Here is a 24,197-nt window from a genome sequence, read left to right on the forward strand (position 1 = left end):
GGAGAGCCCCACATTCATTTTCATTTCTGGCATGCTCGCGAGTGGACGTATACGCAACCGACCAATTAAGCAAATAGCCTTTTAGTTCGATAAAAAAATAGAAAAATAAAAACACATATAGATCAAACGAGAACGTATACAAGAACGAGCGAGCGAGCGAGAGAGTTGACGTGATCGGGTCTTTACACCTGTGCGTTGGGTGTCGACAAAAGGTGAAAAGGGTTCATCGCATGAACTCTGCCCTCGTGTGTGTGCCTCAAACAAAATCAAATATAAAAAAGCCATAAATTATAATAATAAATAAGGCAACAAAATTTGCATAGTTCGAAAGAGAGAGAGAGAGAGAGAGAGAGAGCAAAATAAAAGAAAAGTTGGTGGTGTTGCTCTGCCAACCGCCGAGGCATGCGAATAAATTTGCCACGGCTACAACAATTATCCTCGAATTGCAGTGAAATCCTCAAGTGAGTGAAGAGTTTTCTTTTTTCGCCCTCACCTTTCTTGGTTTTCGCCTGATTATGTAAAATGTCAAAAACTGAAAATGTCATCTGGTTGACAAAACTCATACCCACGTAGCCCGCCCATCGTTAACGCCCACCTATTGCCAAGAGCTGTCAAAATTATTTTCATCTTGGTGGCATTTGTTGTTGCTGTTGAAATTTATGCATATAGATACAACATTTTATTAACACACACACACACACACACACAAAAGTTGTTGCTCAGATTTAGATATTCTTTTTTTTTCTTCTGTGCTTTCTATTTTTTATATGTAGATAGTCATCAAAAAGCATGGCAATAATTTCACACACTCAAATCTCACACACATTGGCATTGCTCATACGCCGCGTTGTTGCCTTATTTTTAGTTCTATTCAATCAGCGACATTTTCTTTGCTTGTTATTCTTTGCTTTTCCCCTTCTTTCTTGCTTGTTTGCTGCCAAGCTCTTCATTTGCTTTGCCTCATTCCACTAATTTTCGGATTTTCTTGCATATTTGACTTGCGCTTTGTTTCTTTTCTTCTCGTCTTTTTTTTTTTTTGGTTTGCTATGTTTTGTGCTTTTTCATTGCGATTATTCAGTTTTTTTTTTGAGTTGGTTTCCCGTCGGCCATTAAAATTCTTTTCTATTTGGCCATTTATTTTTATTTTCACACCTGAATGTTTATTCTGAATACATTCATTTAATTTTCAATTCATTTTCATTTCATTTCTCATTTCATCTTTCTGTTGTTGTTGTTGTTTGTTGTGCAAAATTAAATGCAAAAGATTAAAATGCCATTTCAATTTTCCTTCCCCCTGCGGTTTTTGGTTTTTTTCTGCTTGTTTTTAGCATGAAAATTTATGAGGAGGATTTTGTGTGTTTCGCCTGAAAGTAGGCAATGATTTTTCACTTGCCAGATAAATAGTGTGAGTAAATGTGTGTTTTTCGAGATGGTGGGTGGGATTGTGTGTGTTTATGTGTGTGTGTGTGTGTGGGGGTGTGTGTGTTTTCAATGAAAAGCAACGTATGGCTAGGAAGTTCAAGGTCGCTGCCAGGTGTTAAAGCAAAGTGCAACTTTTTGAGTTAATTTACAAAGGAAAAACAGACTGTAGATACTTTCCTGTAATTTGCCAAGTTAATTATAAATTACTCAACAAGTTCTTTATGCACTCACACTCACACACATACACACATAAAGAATGAGGAAGAAGTGTAATGGAATTGCAGTTGATTTTAATTAAGTCTTACCATTTATCTGCCCACATACACAACGCAGGCCAAAAACGCATTGAAGCTTAACTTATTTCACCCATTCACATTTACTCTCATTATGTACACACAAACATACATACATACGGACGCATCGGACTCTTTGTTAGTCAATGCGGTTTCCTTTATTGCAATATAATTAAGTTCTCATCTTGTGGCTTAATGTCATAATGGTAATGGACAATGCATCGCTACATTTCTTCAGGTGTTGAACAATGAATTAATGCCTGGCTAGTCAAAGATATCTCTTCTCATCCAAGGCGCAATATATATATTATGGCATTATTTCGCTTGACTGCTTACCTCTTAAGTAGGTATTTACTTATTCGCACGGAGCCTTGTTGTCTGTTTCCTGAATGCAACATTTGATTTTGGGGCATTAGCCAAGAAAAAAACAAAATAAACGCATGCGAATTCAATTGATTAATCATTCAATTTGGCATTGTCAATGTAATCATTTGGCTTATTGTTTCTATACATTTACTTACAGGCAACGCAGTTAACAGAGCAAATAGATAAGGCCCCGGAAAGGGTGCCTCGGATATCTACGAAAAGCAACCAACAGACGTCTCAAGAGAAAACCTGTAAGTATTTTATTATTATTTTCCCCGGACCTTTTGTGACTTAGTTTTCAGGTCTTTGACTTATGTCCCTCTCCAACCTTAAGCGGATTGCGATTATAATCAAAGATTAGACAAACATAATGTACATGCATTTCAGTTCATTTCCACTGTGAATTATTTGAACATGTAACCACAAAATCAATATCCATCCAAAGCAATGTAATAATTTATGGCAATTAACTCAATGTGCGTAATACAGGTCAGCGATTCGATAGGATTTGGGTTAACAACGTTTGGATTACCTACTCTGAGATTAGCAAATGACAAAACTAAAACTACACTAAATGAAAGAGGTTAAAACAATGTTTATTTGGTCACTTCTTACAATTGTTTTTTGTTCATAAAGATTAAAGTATTAGCAACACAAATATTTATGCAAACCCTATATAAATAAATTTTTACTTAACATTTCTATCGACAAGTCGATTCACATTTATTATATATACATAAATGTATCTCTATTCTGTTATATACATATGTATGTAGCAATATTTATATACTTAATTAGGGTCAATCAGAAATTTTAAAATATTCGAATCACTTTTAAGTAGTTTTCTTATAATAGTACGAATATTTTTATATTATATTTTTGTTATATTCTATTATTATTATAGTTGTTATAATCAGTGAAGAAAGAAAAAAAGCTTAAATAAGTCGCCTGGCCGACTTTCTTTAACTAAGTGAAGCAAATATTTGAAATTTATACGATGAGATGAGTGTATAGAAGATTCTTTATACTTACTTAGCAAGGACATGTTATCTTTCACACTATTAGATGTGCAGCGTCGCACCTAATCAACTGTTAACTACGTCTTTATAGACCTAGTAAAGACTAATTCAATTGGCTATTTCTTGTCGAACTTCAATTTGGTATGCCTGTTAATAACAGTATTTAGTGTTTTCAATTTGTTTGCAATAGTTCAAAAATTCTGGAAGGCAATCCAAGTGTTATGAGTTACGTTTATACAAACGCACATGGCTAGATCGACTCGACTAGAATATATATATTTAATATTGTCGGAAATGACCGTTGCGTATAATTTGGTTGCTTTTTGCGAAGTTTTTAATCGATATATACTTAAGTTCTATCATCCATAAAACAATTTTTTACAAGCAAAAGTGAATAAAGAGTTTATAGGAACTTTTCCGCTTTTCGAAGAAAAGTATTTCTCGTCTCCAATAAATGAAAACAGGGTGTTAAAGACAACGAAAGGTCTGCACTAATTATAATGACAAACAAAATGATGAAGATGTTCTTGTAACAACTCTATAGCCTTTGTTATGCCGACATCCTACTCTTATTTTGTTGCCCATGAAAAAAGTTCGTGGTCCTTGATATAAACTACGGATTAAAGACAAAATCTAACTCTAGTTCGATGATCTTTTAAAAACTTAAAGTTGACATTTAAAAACGAAAAAATATAAAAACATTCTTACATAGAAAAAGTAAAAACCGCAATGATGATGTTTTCCAAACCAGTTATTTTGAAAATTTGAAAGGGACTTCATACATAAATAAGAACTAATTATGATTTGAGATCATATTCATATTGCCCTCTTACTAAAGTGAATTTAAAAGATAAACCATAATTATTATTATGATAGGTAAAGAAAAAGTAATTAAAGTCATAAATAGAAAAATAAACAAATTATTTGCAGATATAAGTAAATATACCTATGTATTATGCTAATGCAAACAAACTTGAAGAGAATAATTAGCATAAACAATTCAAGGCAAATCTAAATTCATACAAAAATGGCTTAAGTCAGTATTTGAATAATTCAACTGCCGCTAATTGAAATGTAATATTCTAGTATCTTTAGTATACGTTTAGCCCACTTTAAAGATATCAATTTTAGATCGTTCTACTTCAAATGCAAAGTCTTCAAAAAAGAAAAAAAAACGAAAGTAAACACAATTTTTCCCCTGGCGAAGTTTCGATTTGCATTTTCTCTGTTTTTATTTCGGGATGAAGCATTTGCAATTCTATCTTTAGATCATTGCAGTCTGCCAGTGAATTCCTGGGCTATAGCATTATATTTAGCTTACATCTCGACTCCCAGAGAGTAAGAGAGCAGGGCAAGAGATACGACCTTGAGAATGAACAAGAAGAAGTTGTGAGAGGGCCAATTTGAAGTACTCCTTTTTGTTTTCTGCTTTTTTTTTTTTTGGTTGCTTGGCCAATCGAAGGCACTTAATAAGGCCCTTTTGTACTTGGTTTTTTCTTTCGGGCCATCAAAATGGAATGTGAACAAGTAAAAATTGTAAATGAAATGTAATTTCAGCCAAACGCTCCAATTTTCAATGAATTTTATTTTTAGGCCCTATGCCATGATGCTTAGAATTAGATGGAAAATGCCGGCGTGTGTCTATATTAATACCAAGTCATTTAATGACGTCAAAGAGTTGAGTGTGAGCATGTGTATGTATATGGGTGTGTGTGTGTTAAATGTATCTGTCAGATAAGCAAATTACTTTGTGGCTGCTAACGGCAATGGGAAATGCTTTGCTTGTGGCCTGAAGTTATAGCAAACAATGTGAAAACTTCATTTCCCAAAAACACACGCACGCACACAAGCACACAAAGGCAACTACATATATTTGGTAACTCATTAATGGCCTGTGTATATACCTATGTATGTATGTATATAGTTATATATTATGTGTGTGTGTGCATGTAGCTCACATATACAAAGAAACTGCTTGATGCCAAGAATATATCTTTTGCGTTTGTATTTCGATCGCGTATTTTGTTTGTTTGTATCTTATATAGCGGCTCTCTTTTTCTCTCTCTCTCTCTCATTCACTTACACATAGAAACAAATATATAAATATATGTAGGGGCATATATCTTTGGATACACACAGCACAAGATTTCTTTTTTGTATATATTTAAAATATTATACACTGCTTCTTCTCGTGTGTGTGTGTGTATGTGTGTGTTCCGTTTTATTTTATTTTATTTTTTTTTTTTTGTATTTTCGCCTCATGTGCTTGGCAATTTTCACTTGAGTTTTCAGTCGGTTTTTACATTTCCAATCGTATTCTACGAGACGGCAACGAACTAAAAAACTTATTTCTCTACTATAAATTCGACAAAACAAAAAGAAAAAATATATATAAAAAAGAGTTATATGAATTGAATCTACTCCTATAAAGTGCCCGATCGGAAATTAATATCTTTAAAGGAGAATTGTGTTCATTTTTCTCGCTTTATCTCTCTCTGTGTGTCTGTGTGTGTGTGTGTTTTGTGAAAAATTGTCATAGATTTTTTTTTTACCAATTCTTAGTCTAGTCAAGTTTCAAACCAATTGCATTTTTATGATTGCAACAACACATCCCACAGCAACAGCAGCAGCAACGGCAACAACAAGAAAAGCAGCAGCAACAACATTGGGCAAATACCATAGTTTCCGATTTCTATATTGGTAAGACATTTGACCCAAATTCAATCGATTTGTATTTATTTTTCAATCTTTGACTTGCGTTTAGTTTGTGGTTTTTTCCCTTTTCTTTTTTGGCAAATGCTTTTATCCGGCATTTTTCGTCACTTTGTCAGTTTTATTTATTTTTTTTTTTTGTCCATTGCTAAAAAGTGTGACCTAGATTTTATTCTATCCTAGTCTTTAAAATGTGTGTGTTTTTTCTTGAGTAAATTGATGGATAGTTTGTTTGCTGATGATGATAATGATGTACGGTCATCGTCATAATGATCTTGAGTTGCAGTTGCACTTGGCCAGACATTGCTTCTTATGCGTTTCCTTTACTGTTTCCTGTTAAGTTAGCCAAAGCCATGCTCTTGTCTGTCACATAATTGGCTAAAATTAAGATTCAAGGTTAATGATTTCGTTTTGTTGTTGTTTGTGTGTGTGTGTGTGTTTTATAAACAAAACATTGAACAACTGTCGGCATCAATCTTGATTTGTCTCTGACGAAATAAGATAAATAATAGAATGCTAATATATATTGCCAATTTTATTTTTTTTCCCTATTTTTTGGTTTTTTGTTTCGCTCATTCATACAATTTTCCACTTAATTTGGCATATTAGTTAGCAAAATTAAATGGAATTAAATGCCATTGGGATGCCACTGATGGTCTGCAATTGGTTTTCAATGGCCAGAATATACTAGGTATATGTATGTATAAGTATATATATATATATACATATGTTTGTGCAAAAATTTAACCAGTTTGGAGTGAAAGGAAAGGTAGTTTGGTTTGCTCGTTGAAGCGAAGCTTTTCAATTTTAATCCCTTTCACTGGCAATTCAGAAATGCAATTGCGAAATTAGTTTCCAACACACACACACACACACACACTCACTCACACCACCTTTTCTATACCAGGGCATACATACTTTGTCCTCCTCCTATTTCTCCTTCACCTTCTTAGCCTTCCGTAGATTTTCGAGTACACACAATTTGAGCGTGCGACAAAATTTCTATTCAATTTGTTTTTTAAGCGCATTTTCCAGTTAATTGCCTGCCATTCGCATTACATATCCATACATACATATAAATTTATATATGTATATACATATATATAAATGGGCGTGTGGGTGTGTCGCACATTGTGTGAACTTTTGGCCGCATTAAAGCAACGCTTTAAATATATGTATGTAGACCGAAAGCAATAATGGCAGACAGGCATACGACAATTAGCGGTATACCATAGGCCATGTTGACGATGATACAGAAACAGATACATACATACATACATATATAGACAAAAATGTATCTATACAATTTCTGTATGGTGGGGCTGGCTGATTATTTACGAGCAGGAAGTGCGCACTACCAAAAAAAAAAAAACACAGGGGGGCTACACTCGAGCACAGGGTGTAGGCGATAGCAAAAGATGCAGCAGCGGCGAAAATTGAATGTATCTTTCTATTTATATGCACACACGATGAAATTGTACTTTTTGGCTTTTCTCATCTTGTAGGAAATCTGTGTCATTTTTATTCGTGTGAACAACATTCCGTTGAGAAATTTTGTCAAAAATATTTATATATTATTACTTTTTCAATAGAATATAATTTCCGTGGAATTAATAAAAGCTTTGCAAATGATTTTATAAATAAATCAATCGAATGATTTTACCCAAAAGGAGTAGTTTATTTAAGCCAAGATTGACTTGGGCAATGTGAAAGCTCATATTCGACTATTTTATTTCATTAATATTTCTTTTTTATAATTTATTATTTTGACATTGTTATACGTAAATAGGTTTTAGTTCGATTCATCTCTTATTTTATCCATTAGATGTTATTTAGTTCAATTTTTTCTTATTGTTAGAGTTTCCTTTGTCATCGTAATATTGCTTACATGTTTAAAGGCAAATGTTCTTGAAAATTCCTCAAAAATTTAAATTTTTATCTACAGTTTAAAGTCAAAGTGAAAGTTAATTAAAAGTCTGCAGTTTTAATTGGATATCTTATGAATAACATTAGAAAATTTTAACTATCACAGATGGTGACCACGTTGTCCATATGGCCAATTAAAGAACTTTTATTATCAACAGACTCTATTGAAAATTTTAGAATCACAATTACCAAACCATGGTTTTTATGCTAAAACAAGTTGAGAATTACTAACAATTGATAGAAAAAAGAAAAAAAGCTGAAAATGCGAGGCAAGAGATCAATAACAATCTTTTGGAAACCCGAATAGATCAATAGAATGCAAAAGTTTATAAATAATTAGGGGGAAAATCTGAAAAAAAAACCATAAAGACTTTTAGAAATGTTTTATCATATTCGCTATTCCCGAAAAATAAGAAGCAAGTACTTTAATAGCTTTAGTTAAGTCCTAAGAATTTTTGAGATTTAATAGTCGCGTTTTGAGGTTGCCCTTCTTAGTAAAAATGATAAAAATATATATGTATAATTACATTTGATTACTCAAATTGTCTATAGTAAATTTTTTATAGAAAATGGGAGAGTTAATTAATCATAAGCTTACTTTAATAGTTGAGCTAATTAAACTAAAGCTAAAACTAAACTGAATATGACAACATGTAGATTAAGCAGAATTTCGAAATGTAGACCAAACATAGAAGAAAATTAACACTCTTTTAGACTTTGATTTGCTATATCAATTATATGATGAATTCTATCTAGTTTACCGTCTCCAACTCTATCATTTTGTATATGTATCTTTCTAGACTTTTGAAACATTAAATGTGAAATGTTAAACTCTAAGTATATCAAATTCAGAATCCATAAACAATTGAAACATTGAATAATGTAATAAGCATTAATAAATCGGAAATATATGCAATAATGCAACATAATAATTCTAATTTGAATAGTATACACAGTTTTGGAAAATAAAAGAAAAACTTGATTGCTAATAGATTTTGCCAACAAAAATTGCTAAACAGATGTCAAATAAATTTCATTTTATTTGCATTTATAATTCGTAGAGCATCATTAGAGCGAATCTAGATCAAGAGGAGAAAGTGCTCCCAACCCAAAACTTTAAACATTTAGGGCATATATAGAAGATCTATAATAGAGTCAACAAATACAGATGATTGGATAAGTAGAGCATTTTCTGGTTCTATCTGTAGGTACATGTGAGTGGCTCATTTTCAGTAACATTTCGAGTTCATTCTTTAAATAAACTGAGCTTTCGAGCCGCTTTTAATGAAGCAGCAGCCATAAGCAGATTTGTGGCTTAGTATATTTGCCCAGGACAAATGAAGCGCATGGCCGATGAAGCGCAGGGAGATGGCGGGAGGATTGCGGATGAGCAGTGGGGACGAAGCAGGTGTGTAGGTGGGAGATGCTGCTGGTATGGGACGGGGAGGGAGGCGTATCGCGACTTACCAAAAACGAAATGGTCAATTTATTGCCTGACTTTTCGGTCCGTGTTCATTCAAATGCAAGAAACTCCTACTTAGCTTGTTATGCGGCAATCCGATTTTTTTTCCTTCGTTTCGTTACGTTTTGCTTCCTCTTATTTTGCTTTTGGGTGGGATTATACTTCAAGAAGAGACTTGGTGAAGTAAACGAACGACGGAACGATACACTGACTAGATGGCGGGTGGGCTGACTGACTGGCTGGCGACTTATGATGAGCTTAGACGCTGGCAATGGAAGATGCGAATTTATAATGATATGAATATCAAATTGACAGGAGATGCTGCCGCTGCTGCACCGCCTTGTCGGAGTCTAATCAAATCAAGTCTAATGATTGCTTCGTTTTTTTTTTCTTCATTCTGTCCTTTCAGTAAGCCATGGAACAATTTGAACAGTTGTTGACATGCTGCGTATGCCTGGATAGGTATCGCATACCAAAATTGCTACCATGCCAGCACTCTTTCTGCATGGAGCCCTGCATGGAGGGTCTGGTCGACTATGTGCGACGTCAGGTAAGCCATAAATCATAATGCATGAGCCGAAATCTCTTACTTAAGACTACGTCACACATCGACACAAGAAGAAAGAAGCAAAAGACAAAAATTGCTTGAGGGAAATGAAAACAAAAGGCGCCTCCAAAATATAAAAACGAAAAAAATTATATATATACATAAACATATACACCTATATACTCATCTATATTGCATGTGTACATATATATATATACAAATTGCCGAAAACATTGAGTTGAAAATCTTTCTTGTTGTTGCTTGAGGCCCATTTGCGTAGAAGAATTTTATAGCTAAAATATATATATCAACACTCATACGTACCTACCTACATATGTATGTATAAGTATATGTATGACTCTGTGTCTGTGTGTATTTATAAAGATTTCTTTTGGCCCAAAGCCAACACCACGCAAATAATTTGTAAGCATTTTCATTGTATTCATCCCATCACATACAAAAATTGAGTATAAATAGGCGTAGAGCCAAGAAAACAATGATCAAATCGCGAGTCCCTTTCAATAACTGTCATGCGAATATCCGAGAAAAATCAGCCAAAGCACTATCATTGGTTGGAAAATCCATGACAGAGATTAAACTGATTGCGCCCTCAAGATGCCTTCACGTGATATTGCCAAATGTGAATTGGTTTTTAGAGTTGCGTATATTTTAGTAAAAATATGTAAAAATTTAAATTGGACTACTTTTTGTTTGTAATTAATTTTGAAACATAAAATTTGGATTCTGCTGGAAGAGAATGGTCCATTGGCAATTAAACAATTTTTATTGTTAAACATTTTTTTCATTAACCCATTTTAAACAAAAAAATAATATTAATGGCCTTAGAAATATCAGTTGACAAATTTATGTATTTTCTTTATATATGTATATTAAGAACATGATCTCTTATCCTCTTATCTTATTTTTCATTAATATTTTTTTTTAAGTAGAGTAAGAAAACATGTATAAAAACATGATGAAACTGCTTATGTATTTAACTTGACAACTATTTAATGCCAAAAACTTAAAAAACAAACAATTATCGAAATCGAAATTCCAGGAATATTCAAAAGAAGTCTTGCTTCTTTCTTTAGACTAGTGACGGATCTGTGATATTGTGGGATTGCCTTCTAAATTATGCAAGAATCAGCCAATCAATCATACCAAAAGTTCATCGTAAATACGAATTCATTTATATATGAATATTTTTTAATTATCTAATGATTAATTGATCAAAATGGACATCAATGAGTTTATATTCTGACTCTAGTATCCGACGCCTTTTGATGAGGTCCAAATGATCCCTTCTTTTAATCATTGTCGACTCCTATTAGAGTCATTTAATCACTGATTTATGATAATCGTAGACGGTGTTAGCCTTAAGTTGTTGAAATACTTTATGTAAATCAAATTTTACTCAAATGAGAGTGTCATTTTAAAGTCTTATTTTAAGAAAGTATTGCAATTATTACATTCGAAATACTAAGGAAGCTCAGTGTAGACTTTTTTAATGGTGTTTTTGTTGTTAAATAATCAAACAAATCATAAAATTTTGAGAATCCTTGTGGGTAAAACAAAAATTAATACTTATATATTTAAGTTTTTCATTTAAAATGTCGGTGAAGCCGAAGGAAAACTATTCAAGCCTATCACTACATTTTATAGCACTAGATAAGACCTTAAATTAATCAATTTCATTCATTAAAATATTTGTCTAGTTTAGAAATGAAATAATTATGGAACAAAGAACAAAGCACTCTACGAGAATTTCTGTTTAACCATTAACTAAATTTGAATTAAATTATCAATTGATTACAGGTCAAATGTCCCGAATGCCGTGCCGAACATCGCATACCCTACAATGGAGTTCAAGCCTTTCCCACCAATGTCACCCTGCAGCGTTTTCTCGAATTGCATATCGAAATTACCGGCGAATTGCCAGATCCAACATCAGGTAAGATTGAAATGCTTGATTAAAATTTCAATATTGCAATTGTTGGCTCTGCTTATCTAGAGAAAAATCGGGGAAAGGGCGGAACTTGAAACTACGAATTGAGTATTGAAATCTGAGAGTCGTTGTAGAACAAATGAATTTTGATTCACTGAATCTTTGCCTCTGTCGCTATTTAATATTCTGTGCAATGGCCATGAATATAAAATTGCAATTTGCACACAAACAAAGCAAACTCTATCCCAGTTCAGTTCAGCCCAGTCGAGAGATTGGGGGTAGCCCAGTTTATCCTTTATCCTTTCCAGCCTTTCAGTTTTTACGACTGAACAAATATATATTTTTTGTAAAACAACAGCAACAAACGAAAAAACAACATTCTTTGACCGTAATGATATTAATAAAATTTATATATTGTAATTAAATTCCTCTCGACAAAATACGTAAACATACACAAAAAAAAAAACAAATATTTGATCACAAAAGCGAAAATATTTGCTATCCAATTACGATAGAGAAACTGGCAGAGGGGGCGTGGAAGAGAGAAGTCCTTTCGAGACAGCAATTAAAACTAAGCAAAAGCAAATTGATTTCAGTTCACAAAAATATTTCACTTTTTTGTTTTTTGCAATTTGAATAATTTGCATTCGACCAGGTTGTAAGCATGACTATGCAAATAGCTTGCCAAAGTTGATAGTCAGATGGTAAATTGCAAATGTGTACCAACTATAAACCAACCAACTATAGACTCATCAGTGAATGCAAATAACCGAAACGAGCTAAGGCTGAAGGAGTAACGAAAAAAAAAAAAAAAATAAAAGCGAAAACTTGCTCAAATTCCTTTCATTTTGCAATCAGAGTTAATAAGCAGACAAAGGTTTAAGTTAAGTTTGTTTTTTTTTTCTTTTTGGATGCTTTTATTTTTATTTGACAATCGGCTATGTAAATTTTAAAACCAAGTGCTGAGAAACTTATGCGAATTGGACTCCAACGATATTTATGTACTCTTTCCATTTCACGATGCAAATCCCTTTTTCTAGTCATAGTTTCGTTTTAGTTATTGATTGAAATTAGTAAGTTCTTGGTTACTTTTGCGTAGATTAAGAAACTCACAAGAATAGTACAGGAACTTGTGGATAAAACTTCAAATATGTAAAGTAGAAAAATTTACTTATCTTGTTCATAAAGAAAAGTGCAGGATAAAAATAAGATATAAAGCAAAATGCAGCTGTCAAATATGTTAAGCTGCGTGAGATTATCTTTACTCTATAATTTATATTTATTGATATTGCCATATTAATATTTTGTTAACTTGCCAACTTGGTCTGATGCCTTGGCAAACTACTGACTGAATTAAGTGTACACCACCAATTGGCAAGAGTATGTACACATAGAAGGAGCAGAGCAGAATTGCCAGTTGTGTTATGGATATGCTTGGGTATAAACCATAGCACGGCATGCTTAAAGGAACTATGAAGGACTCCATGCTAGACCAACTCTTATGTATATAAGTATTTGCAAATTCACTTTTCCATATGATTACACAAGAAAATACACAAAGTACAGAAGCCAACTATTGGCAGTCGGATCTCTTTTGGCATGCTATACACCCCGTGCCCTATCAGTGGGTCTGTCTGCCTGTGTGAAGGAAGGTTTTATTGTAGTCATGTGGCATGGAGACAAGAGAAAAAAAAGCAAAGCAGAAAAAGAAAGAGAAAGAGACTAGAAACGAAAAGGGCGGTCGGGTTCATCAGCAATTGATGCAGAAAAGTTTACTTTTCAAGCTGTGACTGCTGTAACAGCGACATCTTCGAAATGTTTGCATTGTTGGCAACGGCAACGGCAACTAGCGGCTCGTTATTTGCATTGCCAGGATGCCAGCATGTCAGTATGAAAGCATGCCAGGATGCCAGCAGGATGTGTGCCTGCCATCGACACATAAACAGAAATATGTTCACACTCACACCGTTGTACATACATATGTACATACTTAGATGCAGCTGATTTCTTGCATTTGGCGTTGCTCTCGAAATCGCATTAGTCGCCTGCAACAGGAGCAGCATCACAAGCAGCATCAGCAGCATGTTATGCGTTTTTAAGTGTGGCAATGCTTGGTTGCATTGTCACCGAGAGTGCCAGTTGATGAGCTAGCGGCTTGTCAATCTCCATTCGTTTGACATTGCATTGCATTGAGTGCACAGTGCCAAAAACAATCAGAGTGACAGTAGATAGGATATTACCACCAAAAAGCCAATTTTTTTTTTTGAAAAGGGGAGCGACTTTTATCTCATTACAACTGAGTACGGTGGGCAACATAAAGAGAAAGAAAACATAGAGACATTGAGGCAAAATTTTAGCTTATCTTAGAACACTTGAAGTTTAGTTTTAAATAAAGTATTTAATTCCAGTCTCTTGATATTTATTGTTGCCCAAAGCTTTGAAAGATTATAATCAAGAATTAGAAACTTTTGAATATTTATCATCAAAGCTTGTTTTTTAAAACTGTTTCAATTATCCTTCTTACCACATAGGTCAAATAATGGAACGTTGCGGTGTGTGTTCGGAAAAGGCTTATCTCTCGCATTGTGCCCATTGTGAGAAGAAGATTTGCGAGGACTGCAAAAGTGCCCATATGGACATTTTGCGTCGCGAGATTACCCGCTTCAATTCACAAGTAATTTTACTTCGTTTTATTAAAAATTCAACTGTTATATTCATTCTTAACTCTCTTAACTCTCAGATCCGCCGCAGTTTACATCGTCTGCAAGATTCGTTGGCCATTATCGAAAAGAACACAATGAGTCTACAAACGAATGCCATCAGTGTGACAGAGGAAATCGATGAGATCTATCGTCGCATTACCAAGGCCATCAAAGATCGTTCAGATCAGCTGAAGGGTGAAATTGATCGCTATTTGGCTGTGGAGCTACGTAATTTGACCACCTTGAAGGAGAATCTGGATCTGGAGATTACAAATATCTCGAGTAATTGTGACATTGTTGACAAATACATGAATGAGACTGTCGAATGGGATGATTGTGAGCTAATGGACACCAAAGAGATCTTCCTAAAGACAGTGGAATTTCTGCGTCACTTTGAATATGAGAATAATGATTACAGTCGTCGTGTGCGGTTTTTGGTCTCCATTGATCCTAATCAGTTGGTCATGAATCTGGCTACATTTGGTGATCTTAACATTGCGCCGCATTCGACACCTGGTGGCTCAGTGAGCAGTTCCCATTTGGCACCACCAACAGCCCTTCAACCGGGTCTGATGCGTTCCAAGAGTGATCATCGCCTAGCCACACAATTCAGGCAACAGGAGGAACGTAGTGGCTACAACGATGAGCCCGTTCTGGGTGGCCGAAAGTTCGGTGAGCGTCCTCAGCGCACAGCTAACAATGATCGCTATGGCGAGAGTAGTCGTTATGGTCGCTCTGACTATGAGTACGACAATGACAATTATGAAAACGAACCGGCTGGACGTGCTGGTAAATCTTCCCGTTTCCGTTCCCGCTTTGTGCGTTCACATCAGAACGATGACTCGGACAGCGAGCAGCAGCAACAACAGCGCCAGCAAGAGATGAAGGAACGCAAAGATCGCGTGCTGGATAGCGAAGATGTGTCTCGTGGTCAATTAAGTGGCATCATTCGACTCAGTGATTGTTCCCGTGTCGTTCAACGTCTGGCCGACATAGGCAAGGAGAAAAAGGAGAAGAAATCCGATGCCGCCGAGGCAGCCAAGGCAGCTGTTCAGGCAGCAATCCAAGCACAAAAGGCAGCCATGCAACGACAACAGCAAAAGAATCAACAGGCAGCAGCGGCGGCAACTGCAGATGAGGATGAACTAGCCCGCCAGAAGCGTAAAAATGCTGGACCATCATCTTCGGGAGCCGGTGGCAGTGAAACGACAGCCAGTGATCAGCGAGTGGCAGCCCTTAAGAGTGGTGCAGCCTCGAGCCGTGGCGGAGAGGATAGCGATAGCAGCACAAACCAGGCAGCATCTCCAGTGCGTACAGCCACGACAAGCGCGCGGGCCGAGGTAAGTGTGAATGAGGCAAATGAAGAAGAAGATCTGTCCAGTGACAGTGGCAGCGAGGAGGAAGACGACGAAGAGGAAGATAATGCAGTAGATGAACAGAATGTAGAAGTGCCAAAGGTACAAGAGGAGGAAAAGGAAAATGAGGAGGAAGCTTCAACATCCTCATCAGAGTATGAATACGAAGAGGTTACAGCCACTGAGAGTGAGTCAGAGGAGGAGCAAGTGGAAGATGTTCCTCCTCCAGCTATGCCAGTGATTAATGTCTTCCCACCTGAGCAAGAACTAGTAGTCAAATCAGATGAATCTCGAGAAGAGGCAGAATTGATCAATCCTAATCTCATAACAGCAGACGAAGATGCTAGTGGTAGTGAATATACAGAGATAGAGATAGAGGTAACTGACTATGAAGACGATGAAGACGAGGATGAGGATGAGGATGAAGATGAAGATGAGGAGGAGAATCAGAATGAGGATAAGGATGATCAGGATTAGTTCCCATCACTGCCACTGTTGCTGCACAGTATTTTCTTGTTGTAGTCTATAAAAAGAAACATAATTCTGTCCTGTAAAAAAAAAACTTCTTTATTTGTGTTCCATCGTTCACACTTCCCCTCCGCTCCGTAAGTCTTACCACTTATTTCTTATTTGTATATGAAGCAAAACAAAAAACCAAAAAAAAACCTAAGATACCAAAAATTTTACTTACTGTTAACCGTTAACTGTTATCGTTATCGTTACCTTTACCTTTACTTAACTTAATCTTATCATTTTCTGCCCTAACAAACACATTTCCTTGGAAATACCAACAAAACAAAAAAAAAAAACTTATTTTCCTTTTACTCCACACCCCCGCCCACTGTATTGGAACTTTTCTTTTTTGTTTTATGTGTACGTTAAGTTTGTCTCCATTTATTTATGTTTCTTTTTTTTTCGTTTCGTTTTCCTTTGTTTTCATTTTCATTATTTGATTTTTATTTTAAATGTCTTGTGAGCGCCTTTCACTTAATGCTGTTTTGGGTCCAAACCTTTTTTGAAATAATAAATAAACATTACAAAAACAGAATGCCAAACAAAAAATCAAACCTAATCGACTAATGCGCGTCAAAAAGAAAAATATATATACATACATAGGTACATATATATACATAAAATAACATTGTATTATCGGCGAATCGAAGGTTTTATGCCCTTGCAGAGTTTAGACTAGAAACAACTTCGATGGAAACGATTTACGTTATAGAGCTCCAAACTCACAAAGTTGGAGTAAATATGAGCTGAGATATCTTTGAAAACATTTTAAAATATTCTATGTTTTCTTGTTATTCAACCGAGACTTCTTTTAGTTTCAAAATATACTATCTTTTGGGGGTAAAACTAGAGGTTTTAACTCTAAAACTATACAAGGTTTAAAATTTCCATTAAAGAGCACAATTTCTCTCCAAAAATTATGATCTAGATCGGTCATATTTCCTTATCTACTACTTACGTACTATTTTCTATATTTTTATATCTTTCTTTAAATATGTTTTCAATTTTCAACGCCCATTTGCATAACTCTCTAAGGTTATTTCCAGATCTATTATAATCTTCAAATCAATATGCTTAGAATGAGTCTATAATTTTTTATGTTCCATATTTATCTACTGAGTCTACAAATTTTGACTATCAATTCGAACTTGTTCTATTTCAAGCTGATCTATCTATCTAAACGCTTCCTTTTTTGTTGGATAGCTAACCACTATAGTCCCAACAATATAAAATACTAATTTTAGGGTTCATTCAAGTAGTAATAAAGGAAATTAGTTTCAGCCTGCTGTATTATGAAGTTACTAAAGTTTCTTTAGTCGTAGGTTACTTTTTTTTTAATTTTAGGCGAAATATTAATAGTGTGAACCATCGATTGTAGAAAGTGAAAATAAATATAGATTCACCTCCATATATCTCATGGAGGGCACGACATGGCGGGACAATTCGAAAAGAGGTTCAAATTCAATGAGCTCTCAGTTATTTATTATTTTAAACTTTATAGAATTAACATAAATCTCATAATATATGTATGTACTTTTTGAACACATCTCTCTCCCTCTGCAAGGGTATATGGATAATTTGTTTAGTAAATTTTATATCAAATGGAATAAGTGTAAAAAGTTTTGACCCAAAACATGGACATCAGAAAATTTGTCTTTATTGTATTTTTTTTCTTTCTCTTTTTTTGTGTATTGTACAATATTGCAGACCTTTTTGATTCTTTTGATTAGTAATTTAACATCCATTACCTTATCGTTAGTTAGAGACTGAAAGAAAAAAATGATACAAATTTTTTGTCTGTGTTTAGTTATGTGTATGAAACAAATAAATCGAAATTTATATTTTGAAATATATATAAATCTGTATATATCTGTAGTATTTTCTCTCTTTTTGTTTCTCTCTCTCTCTCTCTCTCTATGTCTCATCAATGTTTTCTCTTTTATTTTATATGCAAGTGGACAAACGATGTGGTATTGATGTTAATTTGCTTAAAACTAACTAAATATTTATTTGGCTTTGGTTCTCGACATCAGCCAACTGACAAATAAATCAGAAGAAGAAAAAAAGATACATAAAAAAAAGTGACATTTTCTCTCTTGCTATCACTTTCTTTCTCACTGTCGCTCTTGTTGAAGTTTTTTTTCGCAAATTTCTGATGTCCGTTGTAAATATATATAGTATATTTCTGTTGTGTATGTACATATAAATATAAATTTTATTTGGGTTGGAGATTTCCTCTCCTCCCATTAACAGCCAAAGCCAGCTCAAGTAGCCACCCATCGTGCCAGTATTAACAACATTGTTGCTTGTCCTGTTCCTGCCCATTCGCCGACGTTGCTTCCTCCATATCTTCCTGTCCCTGTCCTGTTTTTGTTTTTTTTTTTTTTTTGAGGGTTGAGATTCGATGGCGAACATTTCAATCATGAGACTGTCAGCAACGAGGTTACTTCCGTCATTTTAACAATGTTTCAATCTCCTATCCTATCGCACCCTCTCTTTGTTTTGTGCTGTGTGACATGGGCACACATCTTTGCTGCATATTTGTCGAGTGGCTTTTGGCCATTTTTTCTGTTTGTGGAAGCTCGATTAATTAGAAAACATTATTGAAGAAGCTTTTTGTTTTACCATTTAAGAGTTAATGGAGCAACCCTCGGAGCACTTAAGCTATGCCAAGTGCTTGTTATTGAACGTCATGTTGCACATGTGCATCTGCATATGACATTTGCATAGACCCTTGGCCCTCCGCCCACTCCCCAACCTTTGTTCCCATATGTTACATGTCCATGCCATGCATATTTCTGTTCATTTATCATCAGCAACATCATCATTTTGCCCATACATACAAAAGTCTTTTTTTCTCTTTTCGATGCTTGCCAAACCAATATCAATACCAAACAAACAAACTAACAGACAGCCAGCGCCACAGACTCTGATGCAACTCCTACTCCTACCCAACAGTCTAAACCGCCCGTTGCGGCTCCCGTGGCAGCCGTGAAGAAAACTCAGCGTTCCGGCAGCAGCGATAGCAGTGCCTCAACCGAAAGCTCTGCCAGTTCGGCAACAGCAGCAGCAGCAGCTGCAACAGCAGCGGCGCCAAGTAGCAGCAGCAGCAATCAACAAAAGGCCGCCAGCACGAATCGTTACTCCACAGCGCGCGAGTCAACAGCAGCTGCAGCAACACCAGCCACACCAGAGAAGAAGCCATTTGTAAGCCGCTTCCTGCCACAGCATAGTCAACAGGCTTCAAATGGCACAGCGGATGCCAACAAAAAGAAGGCCGAATCGAGTTCAAGCAGCGAAGAGGAAACTAGTTCAGAGTCTGAATCAGAATCGGAGCCAGAGACCAAGCCAAAGACCAGTGCGGCAGCAAGTAGCAGTAGTGCTACTACCAGTAAATCCACACCAAGCAGTGCCTCTAGCTCAACGACTGCAGCTGCAGCCAGTTCCTCTGGCAGCTCCTATCGTGACCGCCTGGAGGCCAGACGTGCCTCACGTGATGAGAGTGGCTCATCGGCGGCATTGAGTCGTAATAGCTATGCCACACCATCCACAACGAGCAGCAGCGGTTATGGCAGCAGCTCGACCCGTACTCGTCCCGTGCCGGCCCCACATCATGTTGGCGAAACTGAAGATCGGGAACGAGATCGTTATGGCAGTGGCGGCAGCAGCAGGTATTTCATAATGGTCAATGTTTGTCAACTAATTTGCATGGCTAATGAATCTGGAATATAAAAACCAATGCATAGCTATTGGCTATTGGGTTACGCGGTTACAATAACTCACACACTGACACATTTACACTAACACACATACATACATTACACGCACATACATACATATCCGTTGACATATGAGCATGCGAATTGAATTATGTATCTGTCGGATTGTGAATGTTAATTTTTTCTCTTCGATTTTTACATATTTTTTATTTTTTTTTCCTTATTTTTGATGTTGCATTATTAATCAAATTACACAGAAACAGCAGCAATGGCAATGGCAACAGCAACAGCAGCAACAACACCAACAACAATTAATTTAAATTTTAATTAGCTTGCTTTAATTGATATGCATCATGTGTTAAATATTTGATATATAATTGGCTGTGTGTTTTCAATGTGTACAATCAGTCATGAAGAAAATAGAAATCTCTTTCTCATTATTATTATGAGGCTAAATTTTAGCAGTATTTTATTCAAAATTTTTAATACCCTATTCTTCTAAGTCTACATTTCCAAAAATTTAATAGCAAGTTTATTTAAAGTTTTCTTCTTAAGTGAGTTAATTAAGAAGCTTGTCTTCTTTTATTAGATTCCTCGAATATACTTTCCAGATCCGTCCTTATCCAAAGGAAAGTGTATTACCACTAACCATAGAACACATAGATGGGACAAACTCATGTTTTTTTGATTGCAAACGCTAGCCTAGTCATGGAACCCCAGAGAACTTCGGGAAAACCCGAACGCTCGTACTCTCAATGAGAGCGTAAAATGGGGAGAGGGCCAAGCAGCTACGAAAATAATTTAGTGTAGCACAGACTACAGAACAACGAGGGCAGGCCTATGTCGCTTGTGATTTTGTTCTGTCAATGTATGTGTACACTCGTCGGTACATGCTCGGGCTTCGTAGTGTGTGTGTGACGTGAAGTTGTACAACATCGCATTTCAATAGCTCGCTCGACCAAAATTTTTAATTTTCGACAAAACAGCGACAATGCGAATAGGATATGCCCCTGTCGAAAGAATATCAAGAAATATTGGCCTCAGCTCCGTATGTATCCCGGTGGCTGTGCCGATAAAGTGTTCGCTTGGCGATCGAAATATTCCTGGTTCGAATCCCAACTCGTGCTCGTTAAAAAGGTTTTTCTTTGCCAATTTTTTTATTTTTATAAAAATAAACAAAAAACATAACGAGAAAAATAAACAATAAATATTTAAAAAAAAACCAAAAATAAACCAAAAAAAAAAAATAGGGAAAAAAACCTTTGTCAACGATAATCGAGTTTATTTCTAATTTGTTTTTTTCCATTTTGTTTATTTTTATATAAATAAAAAAAATAGACAAAAAAGAACCTTCGTTAACGAGTACGAGTTGGGATTCGAACCAGTAATATTTCGATCGCCAAGCGAACACTTTATCGGCACAGCCACCGGGATACATACGGAGCTGAGGCCAATATTTCTTGATATTCTTTCGACAGGGGCATATCCTATTCGCATTGTCGCTGTTTTGTCGAAAATTAAAAATTTTGGTCGAGCGAGCTATTGAAATGCGATGTTGTACAACTTCACGTCACACACACACTACGAAGCCCGAGCATGTACCGACGAGTGTACACATACATTGACAGAACGAAATCACAAGCGACATAGGCCTGCCCTCGTTGTTCTGTAGTCTGTGCTACACTAAATTATTTTCGTAGCTGCTTGGCCCTCTCCCCATTTTACGCTCTCATTGAGAGTACGAGCGTTCGGGTTTTCCCGAAGTTCTCTGGGGTTCCATGACTAGGCTAGCGTTTGCAATCAAAAAAACATGAGTTTGTCCCATCTATGTGTTCTATGGTTAGTGGTATTACCTTATACTAGAAATCGTGTCTTTAAGTAATATCACAGTTTATAAACTACAGTTTATAACTGTAGTTATACGGATTACAATTAGTAAAAAACTAAAAGGTTGGCCCTTTAAAAGTTACAATTATAATGACACATTGAGCAAGGTTTAAGACAAAAGAATTTTAGATTAAAGTCAAAATGCCAGCATCATTATTGAGCCCTCTATATGCTTTATACATATATGTAGTCGAACAACTCTGATCATTCTGTCTAAAAAAAAGTCAAACTATTTCTATTGAATCTTTAAAAAAAGATCTCAAGATTTTCCTTAGCAATTTTATTACTTTCCATATTGTGTCAACAACTTAAGTTAATTTAATAGAAATGAACTTCTTTAACCGAGAAGAAAATTCACCAAGTAACCTAACCGAAATCATTGAACTTTAATTTCCATAATGTGTGCTACGTGATAAGGTTGTTAAAACACAAATGTCCTTTATATTGAATAAAATGTAGCATTCCTTTTCATCCGTAATGTAATATGGAATGCTTTAAAGTAATATTCTATAACCATAAGTTTTATGGTGAAATTCTAAAGGAAAAAGATTTTATGAACAATTATTGAAATGCTATTATACCTGGAATAATAACTGATTTCTTTGAGTGGTCCTAAAACTTCTAATTCTTATGAATTAATTCTTTGGAAAAGGGCATTGAAAATTCTTGATTGCAATGTTTGTTTGGGTTAAGCTGAAATGGAACTCATTTTGCATTTCACACAGAATTTGTGTTTGGTTGTTTGTAAGTGTTTTTGTAATTTTTGACATTGATTCCTTTAAAACTTGAATTTAAATTTCTAATTAAATTTTCAATTAAAACTATAAATTTCTCTCTGCTGCAGCTTTGTACAAGTGCTCGATGTAGGCATTAACATCGTAGTGGCCATTTTATTGTTCATACGCCTAGTGTGGCGTCTAATTGTCAAAATCATAACCTTTGCACCCTAAATGTGAATGTGTGTGTCGAGTCAGCTTAGTCAGCCTGAACTTCAGCTAGGTAAAATACACACATATACTTACATACACACACACAAACACACACAATACTCACTGTAGTCATCTTTTGTATATCTCTGTGTTAATCTTTGCAGTGCACTGCCCTTTAGCATACCGTATCTAAGCAGACCCAACCGGGCACGCTATCGAAAACGACTTGCGGATGCCTAGAGACGACAGAAAAAAAGAATTTACAATTAGTTTTTCTCTCTTATATATTATTTGTTGGAATGGTTATTTGCTAATACACACACAAACACACTTACTCACACAAACACACACACATACATACACACTCTTAAAAACTACTTGAATAATAAAAGCGAGAACGAAAAGTCAAATAATAAGTTATGAAAGTGAATTTCATAACATCCTTCCTTGCTCCCTATTACTCTCTCTCTCTCTCTCTCCCTCTCTCTTTCTCTCTCATTAAAGAAAAGAAGTTCAATGATAAGTGGGTATGTATGTACCTATATTTTCCCTGTCTCCCTTTCTTCTTTCCCACTCCTCCTTTATTTTTTTTTCATCTGCTCTAACAGAAGGCAAACGCAAATAAATAGAACAAGTCCTTTCTTTTGCTCCTGCTGAAAGAGGCACTCAAAGACTGAAATTAACTTTACTTTCACCGTTCGTTCTTTCGTCGTCTGTCCGTCTAGAGTCCTTTTTTTGTGTCCGTCCATCTGTCAATACCCTTTTCAATGGTCTATTTGGCAAAGGGATCAATGTGCTACTCCTGTTCGTGTTGCTTCTGCTGCTGCTCCGCCTGTCAATGCCTCTTTTGTGCTTTGGCGACAAACTTGTTTAATTTCACTTTGCCAACCCTTTCGCCTTTTTTTCCGCTTATTTTTATTCCTTTTTTTTTTGTGGAACCAAATCTGATGTAATGTAATTACAACACGAAAAAATAAGTAAAAAAAAAACCCTTTTGGCCACCTTACCATAGCTTCTGCTTCAGGTTCAGCATCTTGCTCTTTCTCTTGCCGCCCCCTCTACTAGTAACGAGTTCTTAACTCAACTGAGCAGCTTGTTGAACACGACTAATTGGTATCTGTTATCTCTATTGTTGATATATAATTGCAATTTTATGCCATGCAAGTTCGATTTCGCTTTTTGCTTCTCTTTCATATCTATTGTCTTTTGAATTTCTCAGAGTCATGTGTATTAATAGCAGCTGCTGATGTTCAAAGCAACTTCCCATGGACGTAGTAAAGAAGAATGGGATAGTCCTTTTTAAACAATTACCTATAAACCAAAAAAGTTACCTTTTCAAGCTATGCTGTAGAATTCACAACATTTGACGAAGCAGTTCAAGTATTTCATTTTTGTTT

The 24,197-nt window shown here is 35.4% G+C and overlaps 1 protein-coding gene across 11 annotated transcripts in view; it reads left to right on the top strand.

Annotated features, from left to right (window-relative positions):
* tn (tripartite motif containing protein thin) overlaps nucleotides 1-24,197 on the top strand; it is a 30,759-nt gene continuing 6,562 nt past the window's right edge. For 2 of the 11 annotated variants that reach the window (XM_068288921.1, XM_068288923.1), the window contains exons 1-7: nucleotides 5-461; nucleotides 2,239-2,332; nucleotides 9,610-9,750; nucleotides 11,566-11,701; nucleotides 14,227-14,369; nucleotides 14,436-15,704; nucleotides 19,224-19,936. In XM_068288921.1, coding sequence (XP_068145022.1) covers nucleotides 9,616-9,750; nucleotides 11,566-11,701; nucleotides 14,227-14,369; nucleotides 14,436-15,704; nucleotides 19,224-19,936 — 2,396 coding nt within the window. In that variant the 5' untranslated portion in view covers nucleotides 5-461; nucleotides 2,239-2,332; nucleotides 9,610-9,615. Of the gene's footprint in view, nucleotides 462-2,238; nucleotides 2,333-5,477; nucleotides 5,801-9,609; nucleotides 9,751-11,565; nucleotides 11,702-14,226; nucleotides 14,370-14,435; nucleotides 16,131-18,220; nucleotides 18,236-19,175; nucleotides 19,937-22,715; nucleotides 22,840-22,964; nucleotides 23,923-24,197 lie in introns of those variants that run through there. The other 9 variants (XM_068288924.1, XM_068288925.1, XM_068288919.1 and 6 more) reach the window with 9 other exon arrangements.

This window comes from Drosophila tropicalis, unplaced genomic scaffold (genome assembly GCF_018151085.1).
Source record: "Drosophila tropicalis isolate 14030-0801.00 unplaced genomic scaffold, ASM1815108v1 contig_593, whole genome shotgun sequence".
In the NCBI taxonomy this organism is placed as follows: Eukaryota; Metazoa; Arthropoda; class Insecta; order Diptera; family Drosophilidae; genus Drosophila; species Drosophila tropicalis.